Source organism: Babylonia areolata, chromosome 25, assembly GCF_041734735.1.
Source record: "Babylonia areolata isolate BAREFJ2019XMU chromosome 25, ASM4173473v1, whole genome shotgun sequence".
In the NCBI taxonomy this organism is placed as follows: domain Eukaryota; kingdom Metazoa; phylum Mollusca; class Gastropoda; order Neogastropoda; family Buccinidae; genus Babylonia; species Babylonia areolata.
The window spans coordinates 7,397,800-7,422,062 of NC_134900.1; the positions used below are offsets into that span (position 1 = coordinate 7,397,800).

A 24,263-nucleotide genomic window follows, 5' to 3' on the forward strand; every position below is an offset into this window, starting at 1 on the left:
CACGGACGGGTATTTTCGATTTCGCCCGTCTGAATTATTTGTAAACGGTCATGCGTAATTCCGATGGCAAGCGGTAAGTGCGCAAGAGTTGTGCACTTCAAAACTGTAAACGGCGGAATGAAGTGTGGTGTCGTTTGCGCGAGGCTGAAAACGAAAGCGTACGACGACACCAGGGTTTGCGATTGTACTTACCGATACATGAATCCACATGTTTTGCACAGAGCCCCACACACACTTTGACGGAATGAAGTTGTCAGTGTACACGCACCAAACTACGGAATGAAGTCAGTTGTCAGCGATACACACACAATCCCGGAAAGAAGCTGTCAGCCCTACACACACTATCACGGAATGAACTTGAGTGTACATGCACAACTTCATCACTTTTACGGAATGAAGTTGTCAGCCCCGGTGACTATACGGACACACAAACACGGAATGAAGTTGTCACTGTACACTGATACACAGACACATGTTGAAGGAATGTTGTAATTGTACATGTACAACTTGTCCCGTCTGCCGAAGTGGATGTGCACGAAGGGGACGTAGGAAAGAGGTCATTGTGCACTATCTTGTACTCGAAGTGAAGACGGAATGAACTGCACCGTGCTTCGCGGGAGGATGAAAACCAGAGTGGAGGACTAGATAATGGGTTCAGAACGTAACATGAACAACTGTGTGCGTACGGAAAGAATGGCCATCTGTGGAGCTAAATATTATATGTCTCGTCCTCAGTTCTCCACGGAAGGCCAGGAGCACACTGACATGCAACACAGGACACAGCACATACGTACGTGACACGTGCTGTCAAGGAAACAAGCTCTCTAACACACACCACGGGCAATAACGGAATGAAGTTAACACACACACACACACACACACACACACGCACACGCACACACACACTGACACACACACCACACACTGACACACACACTGAATCCATAAAACAGTAATACTCTCTCTTTCCTTTCGTCTAAACTTTATATTTATTTACTAAAAAAACATGTATGCAGTACAAAATAAGCATATGTATACAGTGGTATGCATGCAGCATGCTGAATTAATCTCTCTCTCTCATGGAATGTGGGCATTGTTGGCCATTTATACCAACATGAACGAAATATAATTTACATCCTTCTCTCTCTCTCAACGAATAAAACGTGCAAGATCCTATGGCGTTAGTGGCGTTTCCGATCGGAGTTTTAGTCTACTTTTCCAGTGCCTAAAACACGGCTTTGGTCACACAGATGTGGAAAGAAGAAAGGCTGCATGTCAACAGCAAAACAGCATTCCCATTGTGTTTGTTCTTTCTTGTAAAATTAACAAACTGGGCGTGTTATTTTTCAAGACAGGTAGTGATCAATCCCCTCAAGAAGAAAAGACACACACGCGCCTGTGTGTGTGTGTGTGTGTGTGTGTGTGTGTGTGTGTGTCTGTGGCTGTGCTTGGGGGGGGGGGGTGTTGGTGTGTGGTGCTGGGAATGACAAAATTTGTTGGACTATAATGCAATCCAGTCAAGTGTTGCAGTTTTGTTTTGTTTTGATGGTGTTGTTTTTTGTCAACTTCCCGGTTTCTGCCCCAAAACACGGCTCAAACACAATGCACAACAAACGGAGGATAACTTTGCACCACATTTTTAAAGGCCAGCACCAAGAGCACAAAAATTCAGTCGATGTTGCCAGTCTACTATGGTACACCAGGAGCACAAAAATTCAGTTGATGTTGCTTGTCCACTTTGGTACACATGAGGTTGAGTGAAGCGAGATGAAGGCTGCAAGGCAAGGCCAAAGAATAATGTCAACTGAACTGATGAGACAAAGCGAGGTCGACTTAACTGAAGAGGTACAACTGTGTATAGCAAAAGCAGAATGATTATAACACGTTTCTCACAGAATGAACATCACAAGTTTCTTCCAAGGCCAGCCACAAACACAGACAGGAGATAAGATCCCACCCCCCCTCTCCGCTCTCTCTCTCTCTGGCAGTGACGACGTCAGACACCATGTCCGCGCACTGACCAGTCACATGACAACACAGATGGGCCACCGTTTGCCGGTCAACGACTCATCATCATGCAGGCAAAAATAGGGGTTTTCGTCGGACGAGTTGGAATCCTGAACCTGGGCCCCAGTGTCAATAGCACGGCTGGTGGAGGGCGCGGGGAGGTGGGTGTTACTGTGCCGGTCCTGGTTGTCGTATGCACTCGAACGACTGTCAGACTCGTTCCCTCTCAGCCTGGACAGCTCGCTGACGGCTTTGCTCACTTTTCTCAGCAGCGTTTCCGCCAAGTTGCCTGTCGACCTGCCGACTCGGCAGTCTTCGATTTTTTCAAGGCCGAGAAAAGACTTGGGCCCTTGCCGTACTAAGGCGGGCTGGCTGGTCTGTTTGGAACAGGGGTTGACTGCAGTCGGCAGGATTCCAAACCGGTCGTTGGGCTGCGCCAGCTTCCGGGTCCTGGAACCGATGAGGAAGTACGTTTTCTTCATCACACGGCCGTTCGCCATTCCGTGGCTCCTCACCAGGAACTCGAAGCCAAAGGGGTAGAGTTCTCTGACAGCGGTGGAAATAACAATTTGAGAGAGACAGTATGCAATCATGTCACACACACACGCGCGCGCGCGCACACACACACACACACACACACTATACATACACACACACACATTCGAGCGCGGGCGGAAAGGTAAAAAATATAATGACACTTTATTTTGTCAATAAAGCGCAACAGCCGAGTGGTTAAAGCGTTGGACTTTCTATCTGGGGGTCCCGGGTTCAAATCTCGGTAACGGCACCTGGTGGGTAAAGGGTGGAGATTTTTCCGATCTCCAAGGTCAACATATGTTCAGACGTGCTAGTGTCTGAACCCCATTCGTGTGTATACGCATGCAGAAGATCAAATACCCACGTTTAAAGATCCCATAATCTATGTCAGCGTTCAGTGAATTATTGAAACAAGAATCAATTTCCCAAACACAGAAAATTGTTCTGGCGTTTTCCTTTCACCAATCCTTGCACACCACTGTATCACTCAAACATTCCACAAATCGCACAAAACAAACTTAAACCAATGCACGCGTGCCATGCAGACTGGAACACCAAGCACACGCAGCTTACCATTCCCTGCACACACACACGCGCGTGCGCGCGCGCGCCCAGACACACACACACACACAGATAAACATAACCGTACAGAGACAAGAGATGAAGGAGAGAGAGAGAGAGCAAGCCAGTCACTTGAAAGTCGTCTTGCTGACGTGGATATGCCCCGGGGCCCCCATGCTCTCCATCCGGGCGGCGAGGCTGACCGTGACACCGTACAGGTCATAGCGAGGCTTCTTCATGCCCACCACGCCAGCCGCCACAGGCCCCGTGTGTATCCCAACCCGTATCTGAGGGTAGTTAGCCAGGGGTCCACGAGTCATCACTTTTAGCATAACGCAACTTTAGTTACGGCGCAAACGCACTATAGTTAAAGCGTTGGACTTTCAATGTAAGGGTCCTGGGTTCGATCCCAGTATCGTCACCAAGTCAACATTTGTGCAGACTTGCTAGTACCGTAATCTCCCTCGAGTGTGTGCACATGCAACTGATCAAATAAACATGTTAAAGATCCCGTAAACCATGTCAAGTTTGGTGAGTCACGGAATCCACCAACATACCCAGCATGCATACCTCACACCTCCGAAAACGGAGTCTGGCTGCCTAACGGTGGGTTAAAAATGGTTATACACGTAAAGGCCCACTCATTTACACGAATAAACGTGTGGGTTATTGCTCAATACACAAAAATAATGAACCATACGAGTCACAGTTCCAACACATTGTGAATGTTTTATTTGTCAGTTTTCATGACATGAGTCACAGACTTGATGGCTGTTTCGTCAGTTACCGCTCAGATTCCTGGTCTGGCAATATTACAAAAAAGAATACCTGTGTATTTATGTAATAACTATGTTTTTTTCAGTCGGTTATAATAGTTCTAATCATATCATGAGCAACTAAGTTTTTTATGCCTTTATATAACTGTGACAATATTTGCAGTGTCTAATCATTTGGTTAAGATCCTATAATTGAGAAAAAACGAGATTCGCTCTCATTTTTCGACAGTTCAACAAAAACAGGCACATAAACACTTTCGCAAGCCAACACATACACACGCACATTCTAATATCCAAAAAAAGTAATACTTCCCACACCACCTTCACAACACACACACACACGTTCTCTGCTAAACAGGGGAAATAATAAAACTCCCACAACCCGTTTCCCCTACACAGTCCCAAATCCCCACCCCTGTACAAGTCCTGTTCTGTGTCCAAAGGCCGATTTCAAAGCCATCCAAGGCTTCCCACCCTCATCCCGTTCCGTTCTAGCAGTGCCCACTTTGAGTGGTTCTCCACTGGAGGCCGTCTTGACTTGAGAGGCCCCCTCCACGATGTCCATGGCGAAGTCGGCCATCCTCAGAGCATGGTTCTCTTGGACCTCAGGCACCCCCGTCACTGCCATGTAGGCGTCCCCAATCGTCTGTACCTGTCATCATTAACATCTACGTCATCACCAAACTCATTCTCGTATAACACATCCACATCATTTGCTTTGTGGTACGGTTACGCGACCGTATTTGCTCAGTATAAAGAGCATGACAACAATGATATATATCTTTTTAACTTGTTTTCTACATGCAGCAAAAGAAAGAAAAGACGACGAAAGCACGACGGTTGGCGCTGCAATGATCATCATTCTTGCGTTCCTATATCACGCTGGTTTGAGAACCATTTGTGGTATCTGTTGTACCTACGTTTCGCACGGTTCGTTTGTCTCAGTTTTCTCTTACTGCTTTATTCTAATTTTAGAACTGTTCACGACAACACATTTTTTTCACCCTTGCTGAGATACATACACATACAGCAGTATCAGCTGCTCGGGAACTGTGTTATGCCAATCTTTGCTGCTGCAAGTGCATCGTGCCTTTATCGTCTGTTTATTGTCAGGTCAGGGGCATAGCCCTTGCTAATGGTACCATGTAATCCAGTACTACCTGCCGCATGTGAAGTCTCCCAACGACGAACCAAGCGGAGAAGGAAATCTTTCCCAACGGCTGTGAAGGCGAAAGAGGATGACCAAACGGCAGGGGGAGCTCTTATCCTTGGCTGGAAGCCCTCCTAGGAGACGGAGCTCCGAAGAAAAAACCTGCACCTGCCGTGGCCATCCTACACGTGGCAGTATCTGCACCTGTGGGACTGTGAGCGTCGGTAGGGGAGGGACTGCATAACTCCTCCTCACTAAAAAAAAAAAAAGTCACCTGTGCTGGTCAGGCAACCAGGCTAATGTCGGAACGACGAGCTTGCCCTTCAACACCCAGCTTTCCCAAGCCCTGCGGCGATGGAGAAGTGGCAACAGGGACAGGCAGCGGATGTTGCTGGCAGTTCATAGTCACGACTCTGCACGCAGGCGGCTGTGGGGTGATGGTCGTCCGCCGTAGACTGGGGCAGATGCGGCGCCCGTATCCTCCCACAGTGTCAGAGCAGCCCTTTTTAGGGACAGCACTGCTCTCCCCACATGGGGAAGGGGAGATAAAAGGATCCTTAAGCATACAACACTAGCGGTCGAAAACAACAGAAGAAAAGAACCAGGAGTCATGCCCTGACTCTGGGTGCCTGGAATGTTCGCACCCTTTTAGACAGAGACGACAGACCAGAAAGGCGCACAGCGCTCATTGCTAGAATGCTTGATCGCTACCAGGTGGTCATAGCAGCCCTGAGCGAAACCAGGTTTGCCGGTAAACCCAGCTGGAGGAAGTTGGAGGTGGCTACACTTTCTACTGCATTGGGAAGCCAGATGGCACCCCAAGAACCTCAGGCGTGGGCTTTGCCATACGATCCAAACTTGCACAACAGCTTGACAGCCTTCCACGTGGGATAAACGATAGGCTGATGACCCTGCGTCTGAAGCTGTCCAAGGATCGCTTCTCCACAGTCATCAGCTGCTATGCCCCGACAATGACCAACCCTGATGACATAAAAAAAAGCTTTTGTATGAAGAGCTCAGCCGCACCATTTCAGCAGTAGACAGAAAGGACAGGGTGATCATCCTTGGGGATTTCAATGCCCGCGTCGGTGTGGACTTCTCCTCGTGGCCAAAAGTCCTAGGACAGCACGGCACTGGCAAGTGCAACTCCAATGGGCTGCTTTTGCTCTCGCTCTGCGCGCAGCATGGATTGACCATCACCAACACCCTCTTCCAACAAGTGGACAAGTACAACACATGGATGCACCCCCACTCCAAGCAATGGCACATGCTAGACTATGTGATTGTCCGGCAGAGGGACAGAGGTGATGTTTCCATTACACACTGCATGAGAGAAGTCTGTTGGTCGGACCATCGCCTGGTACGCAGCAAGATGAACATCAGACTTTCACGCAAGCTCCAACCAGCCAGGCAGAAACCCCCTAGGAAGCTGAACATCCACCGCCTCCCCATCACCAAGGACGTGCTGCAGCAGCAAATCCAAGCAGCTCTCCAAGAAACTCCTGCATCGACTGATGTAGAAGAAGTATGGAGCACCTTTAGAAATGCTGTGTACACAGCAGCAGCTGACACACTCGGTTTTGTACAGAGGAGCCACAAAGACGGGTTTGACGAGAACGACTCTGGAATCTCCAAGCTCCTGAACACACTGCATACACGGCATCAGGATCACATTTCCGATAAAGATTGCCAGAGGAAGGAGAACCAGTTCTTGCAAACCAAGCAACTCGTACAGAAGAGGCTGCGAGAGATGAAGAACACCTGGTGGGAGAGAAAGTCCGAAGAGCTTCAGTCCGCTGCTGATGCTCACGACATGAAGGCCTTCCATGATGGTCTCCGAGCTGTGTATGGGCCGAGAGTCACAGGATCAACTCCTGTCCGAGCCTTGGACCAGACCACCCTCCTGACAGACAAGAAAGACATCCTTGCCAGCTGGGCAGAGCACTTCAACACCCTCCTCAACAGGGACTCATTCGTATCTGACGAGGTAATTGCAGCCCTCCCACAGCTACCAGTCAATGACTCGCTAGCTGCCCCTCCCACGTAGGCCGAGACCCTGAAGGCCCTGAAGCTGACAACGTCAGGAAAAGCACCAGGAGTAGATGCAATCCAGGCTGACATCTACAAGTATGGAGGCGAGGTGCTGACAGACAAGCCCTGTTCCAGTCTATCTGGGAGAGAGGGGAAGTCCCCCAGGATTTCAAGGATTCTTCAATTGTACACATTTACAAACGGAAGGGAGACAAAACATCCTGCGATAACCACCGTGGGGTCTCTCTCCTCTGCATCGCCAGCGAGATCTTCGCCCACATCATATTGAACAGACTGGTTGACCATGTCTCCAACAGAGTCATCCCTGAAGCACAGTGCGGCTTCCGCTTAGGCAGGGAAACATGAGACATGGTGTTTGCCGTACACCAGATGCAAGAGAAGTCCACGATGGCATGCAGGCAAGAGTACAGGAAAATACTGACATGTCGGATCCGTTCCCTGTGGTAAATGGAGTGAAGCAGGGCTGCGTCCTGGCACCCACACTGTTCTCCATTCTCTTCTCTGCCATGCTGATTGACGCCTTCCAAGACTGTGACCAGGCATTTACATTCAGTTTCGAACAGATGGCAAACTTTTCAACTTGCGGCGACTTCATGCCAGGTCCAGGGTGTTTGAGGCACTGTTGAGAGAGTTCCTCTTCGCTGATGACTGCACGCTTGCTGCACACACCCATGAGGACATGCAGTTCATTATGGACAGGTTCTCAACCTCCTGCAGGCGCTTTGGACTCACCATCAGCCTCAGCAAGACCGAGTCCATGTACCAATCAGCTTGCTCACAGAACGCCAGTGCCTCCCCCCCCCCCCCCCCCCCAACCTGCAATCAAGATCGATGATAGAGATCAAGTCAGTCGACAAGTTTTGCTCCCTGGGCAGCACTTTATGCAGTAACGGAGCCCTTGATGCAGAAGTGATGCTGCGCATTGCCAAGGCCAGCTCCGCCTTTGGCAGACTCAACAACAGGCTGTGGAACAACAAAGGCATCAGGCTCAGCACCAAACTCAAAACCTACAGAGCTGTTGTGCTAACCACCTTGTTGTACTGCTGTGAAACATGGACGACGTATCGCCGTCACATTCAACAACTTGAGCAGTTTCACCAGAGATGCCTACGAAAGATCCTCAGCATAAAATAGCAAGACAGGGTCTCCAACTTCCAGGTCCTAGAGAGAAGCGGCCTGCCCAGCATCGAAAGCCTGCTGATCTAGTGCCAGCTATGCTGGACAGGACACGTTCTCCGCATGACAGACAGCAGGATCCCGAAGATGCTTTTGTATGGCCAGCTGAAGGAAGGCCACCGCGAACTTGGAAGACCCTGCAAGCGCTTCAAGGACACCTTGAAGACAAACCTCAAAGCCTGTGACATAGACATCGCTTCCTGGGAAACTGATGCCCTTGACCGCTCTCGCTGGAGGATGCTGTGCTCTAGTGGCATAAAGACGTTTGAAAACAAGAGAACGCTAGCCATTAAGAAGAAGCGTGGGTGAAGGAAGCAGGGCTCAACTTCTGGAGACGTTTTCCCTTGCAACACCTGTGGGAAGTGCTGCGCATCCAGAATCGGCCTCTTCTCCCATATGGGGACACACACAGACAGATAAGCCTGCCTGCCTACTCATCCGTCGGTCCGATGGGAGACTCCATCATTGTGAAGAAAACAAAAACTCAGGTGGTTGAAATGAGTAGTCGTTCTGAGTCAGTTTGCTGCGTGTCAAACCGAGAGAAAGGGTTCCGTAAAGTACAACTGGTATCTCATGCACTCAAGATTCATACCCACCAAAATATAAAACCAAAGAACTAACAATTCTGGACATTGTCACAGTGTTCATCTATTTGTCCATTCTGTATTCAAATAGGCAACCAGCCAACAAACCAAGCTACCAATCACATAAAGTGTGTATACAGAATAAAGACGAGGATGATGGAAAGGGTGAAGGAATGGGAGAAGCTGGGGGGGGGGGGGGGGGGGGCAGCAGGAAATAAAGAAAAAACAAACGAATTTTGCCAGAAACATTGAGACATATGGAGAGAAAACGATATGAAACAGAGATGGAGGGAGGAGGTGGGAGGGAGGGAGGAGACGAGAGGCGGGGAGGATAAGAGAGAAATATGGGGGCGGGGGGTGGGCACTGGCAGGGACAAATACGCACACACAAAGACTAAGACTAAAGACAAGAACCTTGAAGACGCCATGTCGGTCTAAGTATGAGTCGAAGCGTTGATACATGTCGTTGAGCATGTAGATGAGGTTTTTGGCTTGACACTTGGATGCAATATCCGTAAAGCCCACCACGTCACTGAACAGGAGGGTGCAGCTTTTGAATTTCTCTGACACAGATGCAGAACCCACATGCAGGTGCACTCATTCAGTCATAATATAGCTTGATGCTCAACTGATGGCAAAACCATGACGTCTTTACGAATACGCGCACCTTGAAGATGGCAAATGGAACAGCACAACCCCGCTCAGATTCCCCATGACCACAAAACACGCGACAATTCAAACGAACAACAAAAGACATAGGCTTTCGTAACTCACGTGTAATTAATGCTCATTTAAAAAAGAAAAACAAAGCAAAAACAAAAAGCAACTGAAAACACGGCGGGGGCGAGATGGTGAGGGAAGGCGGTTACCAGTACTTTCAGGATATTCACACGCTCATGCAACACTCCACACAAAATCCGATTTTCGGTAATCTCCTATTTCGGTATCACTTTCTTTCATATGAACAAATTAACTGCTGCAATCAGACGACAAGCAAGACTTCTTTATCGGGTTTGGTATTTACAAGGTATTTTCAGAGAAAATGAAGTTGCCAAAAATTTGCTCACAGAAAAAGATGAGACCAGGCGATTTCTCTCCTCCTCCACACACACACACACACACACACGCACACACGTACTATGCAGAGCACAGTCTCATTCACACACAGACATAAACCACCAAAGCAAAAAATGACGTAACAGCCTGACTAAGGAATGAAGCATGACATGGCAACAAAACTAAGTGCCTAGGAGTAACTTGCATCAGCTGTCAAAGAAGTGTGTTTAGCCGCACCACCACATCAGTGAGTTTGACGACTTTCTATCGAAATCAAACTCCGACTGTTCTGCTAAGATCTCCCTTCTAGGGTGCCTCAGTGCGTCCCTAGCAAGGGAGTGAACTCTGTAGCCGCACCTCCTCGCCACGTTAATGTGGGTGTTCCTGCGGGGACATGGGGCAGAATGGGCATGACCTAGTCATGGCGAACGCGGCACGGGTGCGGACGATCGGCGCAATAGCAAGACTAGCTCTCGGCAACTCACTCAAGAGAGGTCGCAGACTAGACTGGTCAGGGTAGATGGAGCTCATTAGCCTTGGCAGGCAGTCCATCTAGGAGAAGGAAAACTCTGATTTCAAACCAACGGGTGGGATACCCGGCAAACAATCCCCCCCTGTGCTCACAGGGCAGGTCTTTGGACCATGAGCCCCGGGTAGATGGAGCTCGTTAACCTTGACAGGCAGTCCATCTAGGGGAGGGATCCCCAATCTCTCACATCCCCCTGTGCTCACAGGGCAGGACTCTTTAGACCTGAGCTAAGGGAGAAGCCCCCTGACAGAAAACTTGATCCGGCCTGCCGAAGACGGAGTGTGTCAGCTACGGCGCAGGTTTCTGGTTAAAAATTCAGGACACACACGCATCAACGATTATGGTTATGCGTCAGACCACTTTGTCGTCATGGCGTCGTCCCTATCAGCGACAACCGGGGAGGGACGGAGCCGGGCCTCCTGCCTCAAAGGGGCCCACCAAAGCGACCGGTGCCTCTGTCAACCTGAAGGTCAGGGGAAGGCAGAGTAGAGCGACTGACCAGACAAATTCACCACCTGTCAACCTCACAGTAGCTCAGTGGAATGCAGAAGGGCTGAGAAACAAGAAACCAGAACTCCAGGAGTTTCTCCGAAATAACAACATTGATGTCATCTGCATTCAGGAGACCCATTTGAAAGATCCCCAAAGATTTTTTATTAGAGGCTACGAAGCCTTCCGCCAAGATCGAGAGGACAGACACAAGGGAGGAATCCTCACCCTCATCAAAATCTCCATCCCTGCAGTAGAAACAAGCAGATCGGGAAAAGAGGAGCTAGAGCATCACACAGTCAAGCTGCTACTGCCCAGCGGAGAACTACTGATCACCAACTGCTACAGCCCTCCAGGCTCAGCTCTAGCGCTACACAAAGTGAGACTTGAAGCTTCCAGACACCTTGTGGTTGGAGACTTCAACAACCACTCGCCAAGCTGGGGCTATGAGGAAATGGACTCGCGTGGTGAGGAAGTAGAGGACTGGATGATGGACAACAAGCTCATCCTCATCAACCATCCAGAGGACAAACCCACCTGCTACTCCAGAGCATGGAAGACCTGCTCAACACCAGATCTGGCCATCGCCACAGAAGAGGTTCAGCGACTCACCTCCAGAACAGTCAACACACAGCTAGGGGGAAGCGACCATCTGCCAGTCATCCTCAGCATTTCCAGCATAGGATGCACCCAGCACAGAATGGAACCCAGCTGGAACTTCAAACGAGCTAACTGGACTCTCTTCAAAGGAAAAGCAGACAACCTCTGCCAAGACATCAGTACCTCCAACAACCTCAACAATAATGTCAACCTTTTCAGCGATGCACTGCTGCGAGCAGCAAAGCAGTCCATCCCAAGAGGGAAACGCAGAAACTACAAGCCCTACTGGAGTGACACTCTGAAACAGCTCCATGCAGACCTAGACTCCGCCAGAGAAACCACGGAGCAGAGCCCCACTCCTGACAACATCCGGGAATACAACACCATCAAAGAAACCTTCCAACAGCAGAAGAGAACAGAGATACAGAGGAGCTGGAATGAGAAGACCAGCAGTCTCAACATGGAGAAGGACACTGGCAAGTTGTGGAACCTGACCAAGCTTCTGAACGAAGACACGGGCACCAGACACAGCAGAACTGTCATTGAGGAAAACGGCAAGCACCACGCGGGCAAGCAGGCAGCCAACATCCTTGCAGACTTTTACAGAGAGGGCAGCACCACAACACTCCCTGAAGCCCGAGTGCAGGAAGTCCAGTGGGAGATCAAGGAGAAGCTGAAACAGCAGAACCCGAGTCAGTCCATGATGACAGCCTTCTCCATGGCCGAACTCAGTGCAGCTATCAGGAAACTGAAGAAAAAGAAAGCCCCTGGGAAAGACGGCATCCCGAATGACATGATCAAGAACCTGGGACCTGTAGCCAGACAGAAGCTCCTCTTGATCATCAACCAGTCCTGGGACACAGGGAAACTTCCAGACCAGTGGAGAGAAGCCATCATCGTCCCCATCAGAAAGAAGCAGAAGGATAAGACTAAGAAGTCCAGCTATCGACCAATCAGCCTCCTGAGTTGTCTGGGCAAGGTGATGGAAAGGATGGTGAACACTCGACTCCTGAAACACCTTGAAGAAAACCACCTGCTCAGCAATACCCAATCAGCCTACAGGAAAAACCGCAGCACCGAAGACCAGCTGGTGTACCTTGCACAGGAAATAAGAGACTGCCTTTCAAGAAAAGAAGAAGGTGCTTGCAGTCTTCGTGGACCTAACCAAGGCCTTCGACAAGGTCTGGAAGGCAGGACTTCTCCTGAAGCTCCTCAACAAGAAAGTGGAAGGGAAGATGTACCGCTGGATCCAGGATTTCCTCCAACACCGCAGGGCAAGGGTAAAACTCGACGGGAAAACCAGCCATCGGGTCACTCTACAGCAAGGTGTGCCGCAAGGAGGAGTCGTTTCCCCTACACTTTTCCTCATCTTCATCGACGACATCGCTGAGAAGATCTCCAAGCATGTCTCCAGAGCCCTCCACGCTGATGACTTTGCTGCCTGGAGTGCTGCGGAATACCTCACGTCCGCCAGCCACAGAATGCAGGAAGCACTCAACCACGTGGGAACATGGGCCTCTGCCTGGGGAGTAGACATCAACACCACCAAGACAGTCTCAGCAATCTTCTCGCTGTCACCGATGTCAGAAACCTCCCACCTCAAACTGAACGGAAAGCAGTTGAAACAGGATGACACGCCAATGTACCTGGGTGTGAAGCTCGACAAGCGATTGACATGGAACCCCCATCTCAAGGACATCGAGAGACGAGCAACCAGAAAACTGGCCATCCTGAAAAAACTCGCTGGGACCTCTTGGGGTGCCAACAGCAGCATACTGCAGAGGGTGTACACTGGAACTGTCAGGCCAACCCTGGAGTATGGCAGCACTGCCTGGGCCACGGCATCAGCAACCAACACAAGCCGCCTGAGCAAAGTTCAGAACGCAGGGCTACGGCTGATCACTGGCGGGATAAAGACGACTCCAGTTCAGGCGATGGAGAAACACACAGGCCTCCACCCACTCGAAGATAGACGAGAGGAAAAAGTCTTCATCCACAGCGAGAAGCTCCTGCGCATGCCAACTCACCCAATGCACGAAAAACTGAAGCACCCAACAAAGAACAGACTGAAGCGGACCAGCTTCAACCACCTCTCCAAGGCCCTGCACCGCCAACATGAAGATCTGCTGGCCTCGTCCCCTGCCGAGATGGAAACACTCCCCGACTTCGAGGAACCGGCCGACCAACTGGAAGGAGTCTCAATCATCACAAAAGTCCCTGGCATCGACCAAAAGGACTGCCAAGCCCCTCCCCTGCTGAAAGCTCTGACATTGGAGATGATTGAGACTCGGTACAACCCCAGCGAATGGACGCACGTCTTCACAGACGGATCCTCGGAGGGAGCGGTGAAGAATGGAGGAGCAGGCATCTTCATCAGGCACACAGATGGAAGACTGACCCCTGGAGCCTTCCCCACAGGAAGAATCTCCTCGAACTACAGAGCGGAGACAGCAGCACTTCTCCATGCTGCACAAGGCCTCAGGACGTCAGTCAACCCACCACCAAAGATAGCCTTCTTCACTGACTGCAGATCTCTCCTGCAGGGACTCCAGTCAACCAGAAACGAACAGCAGCTGACAAACATCAAAGCAGCCCTTCATGACCTTTCAAAACGGTCGACTGTCACTGTTCAGTGGGTTCCTTCTCACTGTGGGGTCACGGGGAACGAAAAGGCCGATGCTCTCTCCAAGGCAGGCAGCAAAATGAAGCAGTTCAGCCACCCCGTGACCTACAGAGAGGCCAGGACCATCATCCACAACCGTTACCAGAACCAGTGGAAGAGAAGGCTGGGTGCAAACAGTGGTGTCGATCCAATCCACCAGCTCCAGAGACACCAGCAGACAGTCCTCTTCAGACTGAGAACTGGCCACTGCCGACTACTGAGTCACTTTCACCGTATGAAGATCGCCCACACTGATGAGTGTCCATGTGGCACTGGACCCCAGACCCCTGAACACATCCTCCAACACTGCCCAACCCATGAAGCTCTACGGCGTCAAACCTGGCCAGGGGGCACAGAGCTACAGGCGCAGCTTTGGGGAGACCGCCACGACCTGGAGAAGACCGTGGGTTACATCGTGGCGACAGGGGTGACCGTCTGACGCAGCCAAAACATCGAACGCAGAAGAAGAAAGAAGAAACTCCGACTGTGGACATATTTTATTCAGATACATTGATAAGACAGCAGAACAGGGACTGGGAGGCTAAGTTAAGGTGTGTTGCCACACACGTAGTGATATAGCACTTACCGCCAACTACCTTCTCTCCATTCAACATCTGCCGGGCAATCTTTGGTGGCAGCATCTCGTGCAGCAGGTCCTGCCATTTTTGCTTCTCTTCCTCCAGTGCTGAATACATCTCTTTCAGCTGCGCTCTGGTGGCATCCAGTTTCTTCCTGCATGTCATCATCAACGGAGTGTTTGAAAGAGAATCAAAACTGCAATGAGTATTATGTGTATATTCTGTTGGCAATTTACTTGGGCTTTTTTAGTTGAAGAGACGTTGTGCAGTTTTCTTCTCAGAGGCGTTCGAGTGTTTGGGGGCTGAGGTCTCAGTCTTTTACAGTACTGTCGTCAGGAGACGCCTTTGTTGCTTTTGTTTTCTTTCAGTATGTGTAGTCACTTGCTCTTAAAGCTATCCATCATTGTAAAGTTTGTTTTCTTTCAGTATGTGCTGTTACTTGCTCTTAAAGCTATCCATTTTGTAAAGCTTGTTTTCTTTCAGTATGTGCAGTTATTTGCCCTTAAAGCTATCCATTATTGTAAAGTTTGTTTTCTTTCAGTATGTGCAGTTATTTGCTCTTAAAGCTATCCATTATTGTAAAGTTCGTTTTCTTTCAGTATGTGCAGTTATTTACCCTTAAAACTATCCATTATTGTAAAGTTTGTCTGTCTCCACACAGTTTAATTTTTCTCTGCATAGAGAGAGAGTGTGCCTGAGCGCGCGTGTTCGCCTCTGTGTGCGTGTGTGAGTGAGTGTGTGTGTGTGTGTGTGTGTGTGTGTGTGCGTGTGCGTGTGTGTGTGTGCACTGACACCTTCATTGCGTGATTGGGTGTGTGTTAGGCAGCTTATGTTTGTTCGCGCGCGCAAGGAATATGAAGTGAAAGAATTAAGAATAAATATCACGTGTTTTAGTTCGCTCACGTAATTTCAATTTCGGCTGTACGATGATGGTTCAGGTGCACAAGGTTTCGGGAGATATCGTACAGGGGTAGATCAGCGAGATGTATGTGCTCGTCCTCCAGTTCGTCAAAGGACGACAGGCGGGGGGAGCCCACGAACAGCAGGTGACCGCAGTGTGACATCCAGATCATCTGGCCTGATCCACACGCGCACACAGTCATCAGTTCTTGCTTCGCTCAACGACATAACACGCACGCACGTACCCACACACAACGACACAAACATACACATACACACACACCGCGCGCGCGGCGAACTAATCCTACACCCACCATCACGCTCCCATACCCCAACCCATCTACACTCCCCGCCCCTCCACCCTCCCCCTCACCTTTCAAGAGGAGGGGCTTCTCGTAGACCTTGCGGTGGATGGCGAGGAGGAAGACGCTGTTGATGAACTGCATGATGCTGTTCAAGGTGGGCCGGATGGCGGGCTGCAGGATGATGCCCACCTTGCTCAGCGGCGTGCCCTGCTGTACAGGCACCAGCGACATGCGGACAATGCTGTCGCCGCACTGACGGATGCACAGCATGCTGTCCAGCACCATGTGGTAGGGGAAGGCCTGGCTCATGTCCTCCGCCCTGCTCATCACACCGGCACCGCAAAGCCAGAGCCACTCCTGTATCATCTTCTCTTATCTGAAGCCCAAGTGGTCTCTATACACAGCATGATAACAAAGCACCTTGCTCCCCGTGTACTGCTGACAAGAACCAGTCTCAAGCTCTTCTTTGTCACGAGGACTCTAGTCTACAGGCACAACATGATAACAAAGCACACAATGGGTGCGGGGAGCGGAGGGGGGGTCCCATTTTTAATCACTGTGAGCGGTCAACATTCCTGTTGTCTTTTCATACACAAATAAAGGCATCCACAAACATAGTTATAAGAATCTTAATGGGTCTCTTGATACAACAATAATGAAGTACAACATGGAGACGGACCGTCTCGTTTTCAATTCATAGGCACAACATGTATTCCCATTGTCTATTCATATGCAAGCATTCATAACCTGTGTTCACAGGTCATCATTTCATATCAGAAGAACAAAGACAGAACGACAGACAGGCAGAGACTGTGACCTGATGACGGTCTCGGAGCCAGAGGTGGAGGTACTCGACTCGGAATGCTCGCCCAACAAGCACTGGGTGCCGGTGAGGAGATGTTTGTGATAGGAATCCTGATCCCTTAAGGCCCAGGCAAACTTGGGGGACTTGCCCGGAATGGCTTTCATGTCCACCTGACCCACATCACAGATAAATCACAGCTGGGACGACCGGCGTCAGGACAATTCCACAGAAACGGGACGGGAAAAAAAAGAAACGAATCGTAGAGGAGCTACCATGAAGTCCCATCAACACAACAACCATGGTGTGGAGAAAGAGGGAAAGGACCTTGAACCATGGTGTGGAGAAAGAGGGAAAGGACCTTGAACCATGGTGTGGAGAAAGAGGGAAAGGACCGTGAAGTGCCATCAACACAACAACTATAGTGTGGAGAAAGAGGGAAAGGACCGTGAACCATGGTGTGGAGAAAGAGGGAAAGGACCGTGAACCATGGTGTGGAGAATGAGGGAAAGGACCGTGAACCATGGTGTGGAGAATGAGGGACAGGACCGTGAACCATGGTGTGGAGAAAGAGGGAAAGGACCGTGAACCATAGTGTGGAGAAAGAGGGAAAGGACCGTGAACCATGGTGTGGAGAATGAGGGAAAGGACCGTGAACCATGGTGTGGAGAAAGAGGGACAGGACCGTGAACCATGGTGTGGAGAAAGAGGGAAAGGACCGTGAAGTCCCATCAACACAACAACCATGGTGTGGAGAAAGAGGGAAAGGACCGTGAAGTCCCATCAACACAACAACCATGGTGTGGAGAAAGAGGGAAAGGACCGTGAAGACCCATCAACACAACAACCATGGTGTGGAGAAAGAGGGACAGGACCGTGAAGTCCCATCAACACAACAACCATGGTGTGGAGAAAGAGGGACAGGACCGTGAAGACCCATCAACACAACAACCATGGTGTGGAGAAAGAGGGACAGGACCGTGAAGACCCATCAACACAACAACCATGGTGTGGAGAAAGAGGGAAAGGACCGTGAAGACCCATCGACACAACCATGGTGTGGAGAAAGAGGGACAGGACCGGAGCAAATGGAGGAGACAAACTACGAGGACTGGTGAAGCACCAGATGAAGAAGAAACAAACAACAATAACGTGGCCAAGAAAAGGGAAGAAGGAAATGGAGGAAAAGTTGGAAGAGCAGAAGAAGAAAATAAAAAAAGGCAAAAAGAAGACAGAATAGGAGAATATTAGGAAGCAGGAGGTGGGGAAGAATTGGAAGAAAATGACAATGGTGATAATAAAGATGGTGGATTTGTGTGTGATGGAAAACAAAAACTATGAAGGAAAGAAGAAGTGATGGAGTGGAAGGAAAAGGGCAGTGTCGGAAAGAAGAAGTGGTGGAGTGGAAGGAAAAGGACAGTGTCGGAAAGAAGAAGTGGTGGAGTGGAAGGAAAAGGACAGTGTCGGAAAGAAGTGGTGGAGTGGAAGGAATAGGACACTGTCGGAAAGAAGAAGTGGTGGAGTGGAAGGAAAAGGACAGTGTCGGAAAGAAGAGGTGGTGGAGTGGACAGAAAAGGACAGTGTTGGAAAGAAGAAGTGGTGGAGTAGAAGGAAAAGGGCAGTGTCGGGAAGAAGTGATGGAGTGGAAGGAAAAGGACAGTGTCGGAAAGAAGAAGTGATGGAGTGGAAGGAAAAGGACAGTGTCAGAAAGAAGAGGTGGTGGAGTGGAAGGAAAAGGACAGTGTCGGAAAGAAGAAGTGATGGAGTGGAAGGAAAAGGACAGTGTCGGAAAGAAGAAGTGGTGGAGTGGAAGGAATAGGGCAGTGTCGGAAAGAAGAAGTGGTGGAGTAGAAGGAAAAGGGCAGTGTCGGGAAGAAGTGATGGAGTGGAAGGAAAAGGACAGTGTCGGAAAGAAGAAGTGATGGAGTGGAAGGAAAAGGACAGTGTCAGAAAGAAGAAGGGGCGAGCAGGAGAGCAGGAGGACTATAAGAACAAGAAGGACAACATGAAGAAACTGAATTAGAAAAGAACGGCAATCTGAAAAAACTGAAGCTGATGACAAATAGAATAATAATGTTTTTGTTTCTCTTTGCATAACATGAAATATCTGACATTCACATGCATGAGTACTTACACACACAAACACACATTCATGCACACACCTATACAACTGTACCCCCTCCGCAAACACACATATGATACGTGTGCATTCATTCGCGTAAGCGTACACACATACACATGTACATGCATATAAATGGACACAGACAAACACAGGCACGCAAACAGACACACTGGCATACAGAGCAATATGTAACACAATCACTAACCTTCATGACAATGTGATTGATTAGTTCGTTCTGCTTTATTTGTTCCTTAGCCTCGGTGATCACAGTCACTGTGGCTTCCTGGCAAAACAGTTCTCTTCCGACTGCCTCCACAAGACCTGTGGCCGTCATACTATCAATCAGTGCACTGTCTCTTCAATACATGTGGCCGTCATACTATCAGTCAGTGCACTGTCTCTTCAATACATGTGGCCGTCATACTATCAGTCAGAGCACTGTCTCTTCAATACATGTGGCCGTCATACTATCAATCAGTGTACTGTCTCTTCAATACATGTGGCCGTCATACTATCAGTCAGTGCACTGTCTCTTCAATACATGTGGCCGTCATACTGTCAGTCAGTGCACTGTCTCTTCAATACATGTGGCCGTCATACTGTCAGTCAGTGCACTGTCTCTTCAATACATGTGGCCGTCATACTATCAGTCAGTGCACTGTCTCTTCAATACATGTGGCCGTCATACTATCAATCAGTGCACTGTCTCTTCAATACATGTGGCCGTCATACTATCAGTCAGTGCACTGTCTCTTCAATACATGTGGCCGTCATACTATCAATCAGTGCATTGTCTCTTCAATACATGTGGCCGTTATACTATCAGTCAGTGCACTGTCTCTTCAATACATGTGGCCGTCATACTATCAATCAGTGCACTGTCTCTTCAATACATGTGGCCGTCATGCTATCAATCAGTGCATTGTCTCTTCAATAAATGTGGCCGTCATACTATCAGTCAGAGCACTCTCTCTTCAATACATGCGGCTTTTATACAATCAGTCAGTGTACAGTCTCTTTAGTACATGTGGCCTTATACAATCAATCAGCGTAATGTCTCTTATATACCTGTGACGTTTATCCCATCAATAAATGCGCTGTCTGTTTAATACACCGCCGTTGCACTCAATGGTGTACTGTCTATGATACCCTTGGCTGTCGTGCTGTCATTCAGTGTACTATCTCTGTAATACTTCTGACAGTTATTCTATCAACCAGCGCCTCCACAAAACCTGTGGCCTTTATTCCATCAGTCATTGCACTGTCTCAACAATACTTGTGGCCATTACATTATCTATCATTGTATTGTCTCTGTAATTCCAGTGGCCGCCATCTTATCAATCAGTGCACTGCCTCTATAATACCCGTAGTCATTGTACTATCAGTTGTTCCATCAGTCAGTGCAATGTCTCTGATACCTATGGCCAATCAGTGCACTGTCTCAATTTTTGTCATACTATCAGTCAGTGCACTAATTTGTACCTGTGGCCGTCATACTACCAGTGCACTGTATAAGAAACGCGGTCGTTAAACTATCAGTCAATCTCCTATAGTACCTGTGGCCGTCTTACCATCAATCAGTTCACTGCTACTACGGTACGTATGTTCACTATACTATCATCTACAATACACGTGGCCGTCATACTATACCGTCTCTTTTCCTGTGGCCGTTATATTTACAATCGATTAGTGCACTGCCTCTATAATACCTGAGGCCGTCATATTATAAACAGCCTTTACAATACCTGTGTTCGTCATACTATCAATCAGCGCACTGCCTCTGTAACAGCTGTGGCCGGTATACTTAATTAAGCTGTGGTCGGTATACTTTCAGTGCACTGGTTTTGTGTTTCTGTGGCCGTTGTATTATCAACCAGAGTATTGTCTCTATAATACTTGTGGCCATTATACTATCATTCTTCATACTGCCTCCACAATACCTGCGGTTCTTAAACTTTTCGTCAGTGTACTGTCTATGTGAAACATGTGTCCGTTGAACGTCTTCAATGCATCTGGCCATTATACTATCAGCGTACAGCCTCACTAACACGTGTGACAGCTGTATCACCAATCAGTGTACTGTCTATGTAATACATGTGGCCTTAGTCTCTCGCAGGAGACGGGTAACCAATGTCCTACGTGTAGCATGTACAAAGCGCGCGAACAAGATTCAAGAGTGAGGAAAAGGTTATCCTGGCAAAATTCCGCAGAAAAATCCACTTTAAGAGTAAAGCATATACACATGCAGGCACAAGAAAGAAAAGCAATATTGTATGGGTGCTGCAGCACGGTGGCGACACCTCCCCGGGGAGAGCAGCCAGACTGACACTGAAATCTGCTGTGGCAAAAATACAAGTATATCATCAATCAGCACACTGTCTTTGTTGTCTGTGGCCAGACTGACACAGAAATCTGCTGTGGCAAAAATACAAGTATATCATCAATCAGCACACTGTCTTTGTTGTCTGTGGCCAGACTGACACAGAAATCTGCTGTGGCAAAAATACAAGTATATCATCAATCAGCACATTGTCTCTTATCTGTGGTCGTTAATGAGAGAGAGAAAGACAGACAGAGAGAGAGGGAAAGACAGAGACAGAGGGAGAAAGAGGGCGAGGGGGACAGATAGAGAGATAAGGAGACAGAGGGATGGAGGAAAATTGTGTGTGTATATGTGTATGTGTGTGTGCGTGAGAGAGAGAGGCGGGTGGGAAAATGCGGCAGCGCTGGTTTACCTTGTACAATGGGACAGAGGCCATTTCTTCTGCTGTAATAATGCAGCTGCAGCGACCCGTCGGCGTTTTCAAAACATCTGAAAGAAAATAAAACTGTGTGAGCAGTGATAAAAACGTTCGTTCGAATATGTGGACACGGTTGCCGACGTCGTCGAACCATTCGATTTCTTTTGATAAACGTTGAGCTAAATTGTTGTCCTGACACTTAACACAGACAGGGACAGAGAGGGAGGGAAAAGAGCAGGCAGGGACGAACAGACCAACTGATAAGCAAACTGACAGAGATGGGGTTAGACGCAAAATGTCAGAGACAGACAGGCGGAAACACCGAAACAGACGCTGACAGAGAGGACAGACAGGGACAGACAATCGGCAGAAGAAAAAATAAAGAAGAAAAGAGGTGGGAGAACCTGAAAGAAGGAGCCACGATGTTCTTGTAGGAGTAGGACAGCAGGGAGTGGAGGGAGTCCAGGTTCTGAATGAAGCTAACGAAGTCTCCGCCCAGGACCGACAGCATTTTGTCGTAGCCATGCTTGAAGCAGTACGTCAGGAAGTAGTCCCCGAACACCTTAAGAACAGTCTCCACTGACAGATCTGGGCAGAGGGGAAATAGGTCATCAAAGGGTCAACAGTGAAAGTGGATAAATAACTGCCTACAACCCCCGATTCACGCTCAGTCATAAAATGACTCCTTTTTTTCTTATTACTAACGATTTATCACCGTATCTTGATATAATACAATAACGGAGAGTGAGAGAGGGGGAGAGAGAAGAGAGAGTGCGTGTGGGTAGGGACGAGGGGGTGGGGGGAGAAGACAGACATGCCTAAGAGCACTTTGTCCAGGCCTTAATTAGTATTTGTGATTTATTCCAAACGCTAAAGTTGTGTATAAACATGTCCACCAAGACTCCAGCTACCACTGGTAAATCCACGGCCAGCAGAATTAGATTATACTGTCTTCGCCATCAAAGTGTCAAGAGTGAAAGAGGATAAATAACTGCCCTCCACCCCCAGACTGACGCTTAGTCATGACTCTTTTATTTCTTATTACTAACTATTCATCAACATGTTATATCATAATATCATACAATGACGGAAAGAGAGAGAGAGGAGGGGTGGGGGAGGGGGGAGCGGAGAAGACAGACACGCCTATGAGCACTTTGTCCAGGCCTTAATTAGTTCTTGAAATTTATTCCAAACGCTAAAGTTGTGTATAAACATGTCCACCAAGACTCTAGCTACCGCTGCTTAATCCACGGCCAGCTGAATTAGGTTATGTTGTCTTCGCCAGAGCCGTGTTAGACGTATACGTGTGATTTTCTTCACCAAATGCTGCAGGCAAGCAGGAAGAGCATGAAGGACTGTGAGACTTACCCAGTGTGCTGGCCACGGCGCCAACAAGGTTCAAGGTGACGGAGTCCGGGTACACCTCAAACAGGAGGAAGTCCTTGTTTTCATCCAGCTGGCTGGCTTCTCTGTTGGGAACAGGTGTCAGGTAACACCAAGGCAAAGGGGTGTGTCGTACCATGTCAAAAGGTGCGACAATACAATACGATGCAATATCACACAACACAATACAGTGCAGTAATATGATCAATAACATAATGCAATGCGAAACTGTAACAAAGACCAGAACACTACAATACAGTACTCGATCATTTCCGCTGTACTTATATTGGTCATAATCACCTAGCATAAACTTTATTCGAAAAAAAAAAATAAAAAAAAAAAAAACACGAAAGAAGTAGACCTTATTCCTAATCCTCGTAGAAAAAAACCCTAAAAAACCAACAGAACACATTGAAAAGGAAAACCGATCCATGTTGAAAGCCCTGCAGAGCCGACCATGTACAGTGTATCTCAAACGCATAAGAAACTTTAAACAAGACACAGCAGTACTCACAGTACTTTAGCCCAGGTATCAGCTCCGAACTTGACCTCCACCAGTTCCTTAACCACCATGTGGATCTGCCCATACTGACACACCCACACACCTAAGCCAATCAGAACCTTAGCCATCATGTGGATCTGCCCATACTGACACACCCACACACCTAAGCCAATCAGAACCTTAACCATCATGTGGATCTGCCCATACTGACACACCCACACACCTAAGCCAATCAGACCCTTAACCACCATGTGTATCTGCCCATACTGACACATCCACACACCTAAGCCAATCAGAACCTTAACCACCATGAGGATCTGCCCATACTGACACACCCACACACCTAAGCCAATCAGAACTTAACCACCATGTGGGTCTACCTATACTGACACAGCCACACACCTAAGCCGAAACGATTTATTCCATTTCAGTTACAGAATCACCTGTTTGTAACGTGTGATATGTATCATTAAGGCAAAATGACATAATGGGTGATGCATGTCCCTAATGTAGCGAAATATCCAAGATGGGTCCTTTGGTACGTGTTTTTGTATAGGCCCTATACTGTACATTGTTCCATCCCAGTCGTTAAAAACTGCAGGTCGTTAACAGTAAATAAATTCTTCCAATACCATCCAAATCTCTATAATTTACAAGCCTCATGAATACACAGCTTAAATCCAAACTTGCGAAAAATGTCTGTGTCATATTGAATTTATTTTCCAGATATAAGTTATAAAACTAGGGACTG

General features: G+C 48.4%; 1 protein-coding gene across 1 annotated transcript; it reads right to left on the reverse strand.

Annotated features, from left to right (window-relative positions):
• Nucleotides 1-2,024: 2,024 nt before the first annotated feature.
• Nucleotides 2,025-23,763, reverse strand: LOC143300018 (guanylate cyclase soluble subunit beta-2-like). Its single transcript, XM_076613573.1, has 11 exons — nucleotides 23,525-23,763; nucleotides 22,996-23,096; nucleotides 22,049-22,215; nucleotides 16,780-16,937; nucleotides 16,031-16,281; nucleotides 15,661-15,835; nucleotides 14,766-14,911; nucleotides 9,258-9,406; nucleotides 4,387-4,533; nucleotides 3,238-3,392; nucleotides 2,025-2,553 (listed from the first exon to the last, which is right to left on the reverse strand). The coding sequence occupies exons 1-11, from the start codon at nucleotides 23,761-23,763 to the stop codon at nucleotides 2,025-2,027; spliced, it is 2,217 nt and encodes a 738-aa protein (XP_076469688.1).
• Nucleotides 23,764-24,263: the final 500 nt, after the last annotated feature.